The sequence below is a fragment of the Aulonocara stuartgranti genome (assembly GCF_965226115.1).
Source record: "Aulonocara stuartgranti genome assembly, chromosome: 16".
Classification (NCBI taxonomy): Eukaryota; Metazoa; Chordata; class Actinopteri; order Cichliformes; family Cichlidae; genus Aulonocara; species Aulonocara stuartgranti.
Genome location: NC_138952.1, coordinates 414,845 through 427,196, shown reverse-complemented (window position 1 = coordinate 427,196; position 12,352 = coordinate 414,845). Strand labels below are relative to the sequence as shown.

General features: G+C 45.9%; 1 protein-coding gene across 1 annotated transcript in view; it reads right to left on the bottom strand.

Annotated features, from left to right (window-relative positions):
- LOC309690427 (titin-like) overlaps window positions 1-12,352 on the bottom strand; it is a 175,415-nt gene that overhangs the window by 142,270 nt on the left and 20,793 nt on the right. The window contains 14 exon segments of the mRNA XM_082507460.1: window positions 1,091-4,756; window positions 5,071-5,115; window positions 5,450-5,953; window positions 6,246-6,749; window positions 7,982-8,170; window positions 8,309-8,428; window positions 8,514-8,798; window positions 9,003-9,234; window positions 9,499-9,667; window positions 9,765-9,906; window positions 10,538-10,798; window positions 11,207-11,467; window positions 11,565-11,825; window positions 11,966-12,229. Of these exon segments, the coding sequence (XP_082363586.1) occupies window positions 1,091-4,756; window positions 5,071-5,115; window positions 5,450-5,953; window positions 6,246-6,749; window positions 7,982-8,170; window positions 8,309-8,428; window positions 8,514-8,798; window positions 9,003-9,234; window positions 9,499-9,667; window positions 9,765-9,906; window positions 10,538-10,798; window positions 11,207-11,467; window positions 11,565-11,825; window positions 11,966-12,229 (6,903 nt within the window).

Sequence of the window (12,352 nt, the reverse complement as noted above, 5' to 3'; positions counted from 1 at the left end):
GCAGGAAAAGCAAAAAAACCAATCCTATGATGCAAATTTGCAAAGAAAACAGCAGGTGCATCAAAATAAAATATTTCCAGCAGTGCAATTCGAGTTCTAAGCATCCCAGCAACTATTCAGAAAAGTCAAACATGACCTATAAAAACACCAGTATAGGCTTTTAAGGCCTACAAGTAAAAAAAATACATTTTCCGTGAAAATGACGTCACTTCCTGTTTCGGGCAGGAAATGACGTACATGCGATGGTTCGCGTTGACGTCTTGTTCAATGTGGGAAGTGTTACGAACAGCTGATCGGATCTGCAAAGTGTGTTTCTGGAATATTATGTTTTTGTTCCTGCAAGAGCTTTTTATGCAATTTTTGCAAAACTTTATGTGGAAGGAAACCGTGACCGAGGACAAGCTGATGGCATAAGATGTAAGTACAACTCCTCCGGTTTCATATGCAAAAAAAATTATTGTGCTAGCTTACACGGTTCCGGTTCTACAGGGATTTAAAAATAGTTACACAAAACGGAGCGTGCTGCTCTGACCGGCTTTAAAGGGTTAACAATTACAATGTGTTGAATAATGACTTTGAAAAATAATAATAAATAGTGCAAATACTGATAACAGTGCAAATGTTTGCAATATAAGAAACAAATGAAAAATGTAAACATCTATGTTTAGTGAACTTTGCAGTGTTGCTCTGTGGTGCAGCTACGACACCGTAGCAAAGTTTACACACTGTGTCTACTTGATCCACGTCTGACTGAACCCATAATGTTTCCACACCACTGAAGTTTTTTTTACCTCTTTTCAACCAACGGCAGTCACTCTCCTCTCCATATAACTTCTGCTTAGCTTTCCGAGCTTCCCTCGGGTCCTCTTATTGTTGTGACGAGTGTTCGAAATGCAGAGAGGTGCGCTCGATTTGCCACACGGAGCAGCGCGAGAGTAAAGCACGAGGGAGGGGCTAATAATCGGCTCAGTCATTTTTAATGATCGTTGAAAGCCCAGATCGTAATCGAGATTAAAATTTGATTAATTGAGCAGCCCTAGCGTGAAGTTAGTGGATGATGATGATATCAAAGAATTTCCCATCATCAAACCTCGTGGCACCACAGTCAGCCTCGAAGATGTTGTCGTCTTGCCGACTTCATTCTCAGCCTCACAGACATACTCTCCTTGATGGTGGTCTTTGACAACGTTGTCAATAACTAGTGTGTATGTGTCACGGTCTTTAAAACACTTGAACTCTTTGCCAGATTTCACCAGCTTCCCATTGAAAAACCAGCTAACTTTGGTGACGTATTTAACACTGGCAGTAAGCACAGCCTTGCCATTTTCCTCAGCACAGACATCCTCCAGAACATCTACGATGATGGGATAATCAGTGATACTGTCCGAGGACTCACTGATCATGATTGCCTCTGAAAGATATTCCTCTCTGGTTTCTCTGTGGACAAAAATGTCCACATGCTGTTCAGCCTGGCATACTGTGCCGTCCTTCTCTGATCTAACCGTCCTGCTGCTCTTGGACTCGTGGACCTCGGTTTGGCTCTGAAGTGTCGCTCTTTGAAAGGAAGCCCTGGCTTCTGTCATCAGAGCTGCAGACTGAGATACAGCAGGAAGTAAACTGCCTGCGCTCTCTGCCACCACCACAGAGTCCACCACAGAAGACAACACCTCCTTGGAGGACACTGAGCTGACCTGCACTTTTTGAGGCTTATCAGTGTGCATGGTGCCCGGCTGCTCTGATGTAAGACTCGGCTGTTCTTGGGAAACCATAGCATGCAAAGCTACCTGGAGTTCATGCCTAAGGTCAGCTGTCTGAGGGTAATCACCTTTAAAAGTCAGCGTGATTTCCAGGGGGGAACCTGGAGATGTGATAAGATAGGAACATGCAGCCTGCCTGGGCTCTCTCTGAACCTTGACCTCATGGACCTCCGCTGCCTCTAGTCTTCCAACAACATCAGCCAGTAAAACTGGTGGATTACTGGCCACAGCTGAGTGAAGAGCGTCTCTGAGCTGATGTCGTACATTCAAACTAGATGGTTTGGGGGCATAAATGATGAAATTCAGTTCCTTAGGTAAAGTCAGAGCATCCTGAGCCTCTGGGACAAAAAGAAACCCTTTAGGCTGTGTCTTAACACTGACCGCGGAGCCCTCGAATTTACCAATCTCACTCGACCGCTCTCCTACGATGACTTGTTTTTCTTCTAGAAACACTGCCTGTCGGACCGACTGACCTTCCTGGATCTGGACTGCAAAGTCCCCCTCAGCCGCCTCTAAGATAGTGCAGCTTTCGGTGGCCATTGCTTTTTCCTCTATGAAAACTGGTTTTTTTGGTATCTTGGCCTCAATTTTAATCTCAGGCTTAAATTTTTCATCAGTTTCGAAGCTAGTAGTGTGACCCTCTTCCAGACTTTGATTGTTTGTGATGATCAAAGACTGCATGATATTCCAGTAATCCTCTTCCTGGACTAATGCTCGCTGTTGCGTGACGCTCGTAACAAAAGGAGTCTCTTTTGGGAGCTGCATGGGCTGGGAGGACACAGCAAGGCTGCGTAGAGGCCTGGACTCAGTACGCGGCTGTGGTTGAGCGCTGATCACAGACATGTCAAGATCTTTGTGGTAATCCGCAGTGACCTCCATTCTCTCTTCTGAGGTAGCTGCATGCCATCTAGCCTTTTCCAGCTTCTGTGCTGCCACCTGCTGGTCAGGTTTGGTGACAGCGAGTATGCCTTCTTTTGGTAAAACTGTTAGAGAATGGACCGACTGAAGGCGTTTTGGTTGCACCAACTCTTGCTTTGGCTGGACGGAGGTGGCGTTCATCTTTGTTTCGAATTCTGAAGCTGCCTCACAAACTACAGTCCTCTGTTCTTCTTGAGTCACTGAATGCAGCAAAGTCAGACTTTTGCTCGCTTCTGCTTGTTCTGTTGGAGGTTTTTCACTGCTCAACCTTCCCTCACACAGTAAAACCTCCTGATCACTGATAACCTGCAGATTCAGAAGCTGTTCTCCCTCCTGCTGTGGCTGCACACTTACAGAAAATGCCCCATGTGGCACTTGTCCTGTTTGATCAGCACAGAGCTCATATTTCTCTTCGGTCTGTACGGCTGAATTATAAACCATGTCTTTGCACGGGGTAATGCTCTCCTGCTCTGGTCTTTGTGTTTCAAGCTTTTGCTCTTTGGATAAAGCCACTCTGGCTTCACTCACTGGTGCTACCACTGGTTTCGGCTGCTCTTTGCCAGCTGAACCTTTAATGTCTGCATCTAAAGCTGGAAGATGCTCAGTGTGTCCTTCTGTAAGTTGAAGCTGTCCTGCACACTGAGCCGAGTATAAAATCTTTACCCCCTCTGTGACTCTGAAGCTCCTCTCCTCCTCTTGTCTGTGCATGTCTTCTGAGATTTCATCAGCGATAGGTACAGCGAGCTCGACCTGGTGACTAGTAACAAGTTGCCTCGGCTCGCTGGAGGTCTTTACGTGTTCTGGACTCTGACCTATCAGTGCCTCAGCTCTCACCGTGCTGAGGGGAAGGACCTCCTCAGACGTAGCTGACACGAGCTTGGGCGGTTGCTCTTTGGCTGACTCCAGCTCAACCACCTCGGGGCTGAGAATCCGTTCAGAGTGCTGCGCTGTGATCTTTTGTCTCTCCTGGACTGAGGATAAGAAAGCAGCCACGTGATGCTGTTTAACAGGGACAGCTGAGACCTGAGGTGGATGGCTGGGGGCTAATGAAACCCTCTCCTCTATTTCATGGGACTGCAGCACCGCTGCCTGGTGGGTAAGTTGCTCACGATGAAGGGTGGCAGAAGAGATGCTGAGCTCTCTGAGCGTTTCCACCTCTTCACTGGGAATAATCTGTCGGTCTCCAGTACTAATGGTATAGATCATGTGTTCAGACCGGGATCTTTCCTGGTGAAATCGGAGTTCTGCGGTTTGTTCTGCCATCGATATCGTCAAACCTTGTGTTTTCTGTACTAACGTGTCCTCTTCCTGAGCTTTCTCCCTGAACACCAGCAGCTCTGCAGTACAGGAGGCTTCCCCGTACTGGTTTGAGGCCTTACAGGTGTAAATGCCGCTGTGCTCCTGTTTTACACTCTTAATGTTAATAAACCCGGATCCATCCGGGTTGTTCACAATGATACAGAACCCACTAGGCTGGATGTGGGAAGTGCCTTTAAGCCACTGGACCTCAGGGAGAGGATCTCCAGTCACAGTGTAACTGAAGACACCCTGAGCCCCCTCCTGCCGCTGAAGAGATTCTATAGTTTTAGTGAATTCTGGGCGCTTACCAGTCACTGCAAATGTTCTCTCCTCGGCTCTTTCCTGCTTTTCTGGCTCCTTCACCTGAACGTGCAGGTAGGAAGTGCAGGTTGACTGGCCAAATCTGTTGCTGACCGTGCAGGAGTACTCTCCTTCACATTCCCTGTGAACTGTGTTAATCACCAAGCTGTACTCATCGTGTTCGTGAATAAATGTATACACGGATGAACTGGTTATAGTGTGCCCGTTGTGAAACCACTGGACGGTGGGCTTAGGGAAGCCGGACACTCTGACGGTAAACGTAGCCGTTTCTCCGACAGTCACAGCTGCCGGAGAAAGTTCACTGAGGAAAACTGGTTTTTCCTTTTTCTTTTCCAAAGTGCTGGAGAAGCGTTTAGACTCTGGTTCAAGTTCAAGTGTTTTGGTTTTGTCTGCTAACTTTATGCCAGTGAAGTATGACTCCTGGGTTTCCTCTTCCACTGTGACGGCTGAGCTAGAGAAGACTGAGTGGAATAATCACAGGTTAAATCAGCCTCACACTCCAACCACAGTACAGTCTGCTGAAAACAGGAAAACTGCAGCTTCAGTACAGGAGCAGTGTTTTACATGTTTGACTAAAAACTTTTTCCTCAATCAAAACAAATTCTACATCATCAGAGTCAGATAATAAAAGTCCCGAGTCCACTCTGAACTTGGTTCAGTTATCAAAGTAAACTCGTAAAAGTGCCCTTGAACTTCTTACCAACACAACCTGTAGACAAAGAACATAAACAACTAAGACCAAGGATGGAGACATCACGATAAAAGCCATATTTACCTTTTATCTCCTCCTGGACCTGAGTCACCTTCTCCTCTGTAGTTACTGTAAAGACACAGATGTTCACAAATTAAAAACATTCCTAAAGATTCCCGGGAGACTGTTAGAACCAGTGGTGGCTCGTGCATCCATCCCTTTTTTGTTTCGTTTAACTGACGTTTGTGCATGCTCCTGTTTGGTCTCTTAGTGTGCAGCACCGCTGGGCTTTTTTTCAAACACTAAGTGGTGTGAGCACAAAGTGGTTATGACCTCGTTGAAGAAGTGTTGTCACCCTGTGAAGAAGTGTGCCTCTGCTGGCTGTGTGGGTGAAGAGCAGTGTGAATGAGTGGTGTAAAGAAGCCTTAGCGAGCAGAAGGACCAAAAGCATGCAGATGCCAACCTTTCGTCACTGTGCTGCGCTCAGCATCTCCGGCTGAGCTGATATTTTTGCAAACGTAAGAGCCCCCTTTTCCAGGTCCCACATTGTTAACTTTTATACAGCTTGAGGGGTCTTGATTTTTCACAGAGTAACACACAGTTTCCTCAGCATTCAACTGGTTGTAAAGCCAAATGACAAACGCAGTGGGAAGCCCCTTCACGACGCAATTCAGGGAGCCACTGCCTTTGTTTCTGATCAGCAGCTCAGGGGGGAGTTTGATCAGGAAGTCGGGGCAGCTGGAAGGGCGATGACCTTGGTATTCATTAGGCACGACGTCAGGGAAATACAACAGGCTGATGAGGCTGTGAGGTCTCTGGGAAGATGGAGGTGATGGTCCCGGCTTCTCCACCACCTCCTGCTTGTCTTGGTCAGAGGGATCTCTAGGGCTCTCCCTGTGTGCCTGTAACACTTTGTGCACTGAATCGGTAGGGATGGGGGTTTCTGCTTTGAGATTTGCTTCTTTAGCTGGGTAAGAATAGAGTTAGGAAAAGTAATTAGGGGTCACAGAGTACATGGCCATGACTCTAAATGCTAAAGGGTTAATAGGATGAATGATGAGGTTAGCGTAGCGAAGCTGACAGGAGGGGAGGATAAACTGGACTAGGGTTTGTTATTTTATTACACTACAAGAGGTTACAGGATAACATATTAAATATTAAGTCATGGGGGTGGGGGAGCACTAAGCAGGAGGAGCAGCTGGAAAGGTGGAATGGACCAGATGGAGAGACAGGCTGATAAAAAAAGAAAGATTAACCACCTTCAACAGTGAGCTGAGCAGAGGAGCTGTTGTGGCCATGTTCGTTGGTAGCGGTGCAGCGGTACGTGCCTTGGTCCGCCACACCGACGCCCTGGATGACCAGGGACAAAAAGCCACCGCTCTGAGAGCTTCTCACCCGCTCGGTGTCCACCAGGCTCTCGCCGTTATGTTCCCATATCACCCCGGAGAAGGGCTGGCCGTCGAATGAGCAGCTGAACTCTGCCATTTCACCACTTTTCACTCGGACATCGCTCATTTCCATCAGCAGCTTCGGGCTGGCTGAGAGTTTGAAGTCAAAGCTGCTCTCAGAGCTCCTCTCCATCGAGCTTATCTCAATCGTGCTCCAAGACACAGAGGAGCTCTCGGTGATCGTCTCAGTAAACTCAACACTGTGGGCTGTTTGTCCCACTGACAGAGAGCTGAAACTCTCACTCTGAGCCTCCAGTCTCTGAAATAGCTTAGCCTCAGCCCCAGTGCTTGACACGCTAGCTAAGGCTTTTTTATCTGGGCAATAAGAAAGAGTAGAAGAATTAGGTCAACACATCATCACGCTACGGATTTCTCCAGGTTACTGTCACAGCCTGTTGCCAACAGTGCAGTGGGAGTGGCGCGTTGAGGATCAATAATGATGAGTGAGGGAGTGGACAGTGGTGGGTGTCCGCTGTCAATCATGCAAGCTCGACTGGAACAGAACAACAACAAACAGAAAAACACAGCCAGCAATCACATCCGTGCTTGAGTGTGAGGAACATTTCCAAAGTCCAGCAGTGGCTGAACCATGCGGCATTCCTCTGACATGAAAACTCCAGTTTCGCAATAAAGACCATTAATACTGTTTGTGTTGGAGAGAAGACGTCATGCATTGCAAAGAGACCTTTAAGATGATGCTTCCAGTGAGGATAAGAGCAGATTCAGTGTGGAGCAGCTGCATGCTCACAGAAACGAGTCAGTTTCTCACATCATCGCACTGAAAGTATGAAATCTGAGTTTGATGGAGTGGCTGGAAAATCGTTCCAGTCCAAGGGCTGGTTGCACAAAGATCCAGGAGACGTCATGCACACAGTGACTGTAACATGAGCAGGGCTCATGGTTTTCCCCACGACGGTATAAGAGCTGACGTGGCGTCAGTGCTAGCCGCTGACAGCTGCAGGAGATTTGATCTGTCCTGAATTGACATTTTAAATGTTTTTACATATTGAACAGTTTTATTTGTGAGTGCTAAGCTAGGCTCTGTCCTCCACGAGGATATTAAAAGAAAAGGAAAATCTTTGTGCAGCCAGCAGCGTTGATCTCCAGTACAGCTGACATGCTTGCCACTTCCCCCGGCTGAACCATGCATCTTTCTATTGGCTCAGTTAAGGTTGCTTTGCTTGCCAATAGATGCTTCCTTTTATGTTTTGCCAGTAAGTAAACTTCTTGTGTAACACGCTCTCATGGCTCCGGACGGATGGAGGGAGACTTAAAACACACCTGGCCAATCAGAACGTGCTTACATGCTGCCATCATTATATCACCGTAGTCAGCGAGTGCTGTTAAACTTTGACTATCGGTTCTCGATACGTTGGACGTTATACATATCAGACCTTGTCTTACAGGAAATCCACATGATATTCTAAAATTAAAATCAATCCTGTGAGGAACATGCACCGACTTAGGGCCTTCTTGGCAGCTGATGAACGTGCAGTAAGAGCCTGTCAGTTTTATCCAATTAGTATGCGAACGTCTGCTGAACTCACCATCAATATTCAGAGTGGCAGCACATGTGACCATTCCTGCCAAATTTGTAGCAACACACGAGTACTCTCCTTCAAGGCTGGGGAGAACTCGGGAAATCTCCAGCAGGCAGGTGTCATCATAATGAGACATCCTGAAGATGTCCGACTGTTTGATCTCTCTGTCATTGCAGAACCAAGAAATCTGCAGATCTGGAGAGAAAGTGTTTTCTCATAGTCAGGAAAAACCGTTTACGGCACACCACACTGATGACAGCTGCGACAGGATTTATGGTCAATGAGTATTTAAAATGCCGTATGACAGTAAAGGGGACGAGTAACGGTCAATACCTTCCCCAGAGACGCTGCACTGGAACTGGGCAGGATGTCCTTCTGAGATCAGCAGGTCCCTCATGGGAGCGATGAGGACTGGAGGGGAAACCTGAGCCACGGCTTCAACCACCTCCGGAACTGCAGAAAAGACAAAGACACCGTAAGTCATCGCTCGATTTGGTGGCTAATAATTCATAATTCCAATCAAACACTCCATATGTACCTTCCACAGTGAGAGATGCAGAGCTCGTCACCTCTCCGTAGTTGTTTTTGGCCTCACAGCTATAGATGCCTGCATCTTCAGGGAAGACTTCAAGCAGCAGCAGCGTATGCTCATCTCCATCATGGAGGAACTTGCACTTGTAGCTCGTGGACAGAACCTCAGAATCTTTGTACCAGAACACCTGAGGCTGAGGAAGGCCGCTCACCTGTGTCGAGAAGCGAACTGACCTGCCCGAGATCGCGGTTTGGGGCTGCATCTCCCGGATGATCTGAGGTGGCTCTGGCACTGAAGGAAAGTAGAAGAAAGAAAGGTTAATACTCTGCTTGGTCCTCTGGTCAAAGAATACTTTGATGATAATAGAAACAGATACGTTTAAACAGTACAAGTATCATTTTTAAGCTTTTCACTTTTATTTTCAGAAACTGTCCAGTGGTTTTTCACGCAAAGAAGGAAAGCAGTGCTGGACTGATGCAGGACTGGAGCTCTTACATCTGACGTGGAGGTTCACAGAGCTCCTGTTTTTGCCGGCTAAAAAGGTGTACTCTCCAGCATCGCTCCTGAAGGTCTCAGAGATGGTGAGACGGTGGAGCTTCCTGATGGTGGCATAATTGAACCTCTCCTCCACAGTGAACTGGAGCTCCACTCCATTTCTCAGCCAGTGACCTTCTACATCATCCTCATTCACCTCAAACTCAAAAGTGGCTCTCTGCTTCTCAACAACCTGAAAAACACCACATGATTAGCTCAACACCAGAAACGTCCTTCTAGTATTTCTAAAAAAAATAATCATTGTCACAATTATTAAGAAATCTCTTCCTGTAGGACAAAATATCTGAAAAAGAATATATTAAATGATCGGCAGTGTGTGCTCTCAAAGATCATAAAGTATGAAAAATATTTCTGTCATCGTCACACATAAACTGACAGACAGTATGAAAATCCCAGGATTTGGTGCATTTTTATGGAGTCTACCACCTAATCTTACCGTGATGTCCCTGGTGGCTGGCTCTGAGATTCTGACATCTCTTCCCTCGACTGCCAGGTGACCCTTGGACATGCTTGAACCGGCCACAGCGGTGTATTCACCGGCGTCCGACAGACGCACAGAGGGCAGAACCAGACGGTGCACAAACTGGTCCGATGTCATTTTGTACCTGTAGCAAACAAAGAAGGTGTAGAAGGTTTAAGAGTTGATCCCTATGTTGGTAAAACTCAGTAATTGTTCCCACAACTGACTATCAAGGACTCTACCTGTCGGACAGCTCCAGCTCCTGACCATCTTTCATCCACATCACCTGGATGTTTGGTTCAGAAACTTCACATTCAAATGTTGCCCTCTTCTTCTCTGTGATCTTCAGGTCCCGCAGGTGTTTGGTGAATTCAACCACACGGGCTAAAACAGGGACATAGATACAGTTACTTTACCTACATCTATCAGTGTGTCTGACCTTATGGAAACAAATCACTCATGAGCCCAGAGGCTCTAGTCGTCCTCTGCAAGGTTTTCTTCCTCATTGAGGAGGTACTACTAAGAACAAGATTCAAGGAGTCCTTGGGGAAGTTTGGACGTTCACAGTTTTAAATGTCTATTAGTAATATTAATGGCCGTAAGAAAAGGTCTGAAGGGTACCTTTTAGAGGTTCTAGTAGTGACAGAAAGAATCGTGTATGCGTTCCTATGGCATTAACGAGGATCAACTTATTTGGGGAGTTTCCAGAAGTCCGTTGAAAAGTTCAAAGTGTCCTGTGAGTGAGTCTACATGTCAAATGTGTTAGATTCTGCTGGTTATTTCAGAGTTACTCGTGATAGTCCATTAGAGTAGCTTTAAGAGTCTTTCAGTAAGTTCTAAATGTCTTTCAGGGGTAACGGAGATGGTTGTACAGGCAAACGACAGACACACACATTTAAAAACCAGCTAAAACACGGTGAGGTGTTGAAATAATTTTATTTGAAGTTGATGGAGTCCAAAAACATCTAATGTGAAAAGTCAATTGAAAAGTTAAATTAGAATCAAAGCATTTTACCCTCAACGTGAAGTTTAGCTGAAGTGACTGCAGAGCCAGCCATGAAGGTGTACTCGGCACTGTCTCCAAAGTGAACATTCCTGATGCTCAGAGAGTGAGTGAGCTGTTTGCAGCGAGCCTGGCAGCGGTCCGTAGAGCGGATCTCCACGCCGTTCTTCAGCCACTTGTACGTTATTCCCTCGTAGTTCACATTCACCTCAAATGTGACCGTGTCCTTCTCCTGAGCGTTCAGGTCTTCAAGCATCGTTGTGATCAGAATAGCTGGAAAACAGCAAAGTGATAATAAGTTTGAAGAGATGTTTAAGTACAGTGAAGAATGCAAAATTGTGTTTTTTAATCTGTAACGTCATCCTTAGTGCAAACATCTGATCGGTTAGAGTTTTCACCTTAAACTACAAAGTAATTGAAAGTGGCTTATACTTATAATTTGTCATAAATATCCAATTAGAAAATCTGAATGTGCTAATTATTTCTTTTTTTTAGTAACAAAAATGTTTAGATTTCCAACTCAGAGGAGAAATGAAAGAATCCAATTAAAGTTACTTAAAGACATTTCATGGTTTGATACATTGTAATGATTTGGCAACATGTGAAACGTCTCTGAAGAACGAATTGATGAATTGATACATTGTAAATCTAAAGGTTTAAGTTTCACTGATGGTAACTTACGGTTAACAGTTAGCGTTGCAGAGATGCGGTCGTTCCCACAGACAAAAGTGTACTCTGCAGAGTCTTCATTGCTGGTGTTCATGATCTTCAGCTGATGGAGTTTCCCTTGAACCACAATCCTGAACTTCTCACTCATCTCAATCTCCACACCATCCCTCAGCCAGGTGGACGGGACATTGAAGTGAGAAACTTCACATTCAAATGTGGCCACCTGAGTCTCTGTGACCTCCACGTTTTTCATGGGCCTTGTGACACGTAGAGCTAAGAGTAAAATACAGACATGTTTAGTCCTAACGTGACCTTGGCCTGTGTTTTAGCATTTTTTACGTCCAAAAACTACTGATGTGATAATGCTTACACTCAACAACGAGGTGAGCGCTGCACTGCAGGTGTCCTATGACAGCAATGTAGTTGCCCTGCACGCTGTCGTCCACGTCGTGGACAATCAGCTTGTGGTTCTTCTTCTCAGAGATGATGCTGTAGCGCTCGTCAGACACCAGGTCTTTGTCATCGAACATCCATTTCACTGGGATGTCATCCTCTGAGATGCCAACTTCAAATACAATTGTTGCTCCTGACAGTGCTGTCACATCCTTTGGCTTCTTCAGGATCTTAATGGCTGTGGGAAAAGAGGTCTTCTGTTGGTAAAAAGCTTTAGGAATCTAGAGGTCCCATGTGGTTTAGGTAAATTTCCCAACCTTGTAGGCACAGAGCCAAAAAGCTTTTTGTTTTATTCCAAAATCAATAGTTAATACTTACTTTCCACATTGAGTCTGGCACTTGCAGACAGTTTTCCCAGTTTGAAGGAGTAAACAGACTCATCCTGTGTGCTGCAGTTCTTGACCTTCAATGTGTGAAGTGTGCCTTCAATACTGATTTCATATTTATCACTGGGCTGGATCTCAACGCCATTCTTGATCCACTGTGCTCCCCTTACATCCTCATGGGTCAGTTCAAGGCTGAACGTGGCTTCTTGAGTCTGGACTACATTCAGGTTCTTCAGGGTCTTCTTGACTTTGACAGCTGTGGAGAAAAACACCAAGAGGCAAGGTAACAGTTAAACAAGTGAAGTGGCTGAGTCCAGAATTAAACTCTCACAGGGTGGGTCTTTGTGGTTGTTGCTGTGGGCAGGTACGAGTCAGCAGA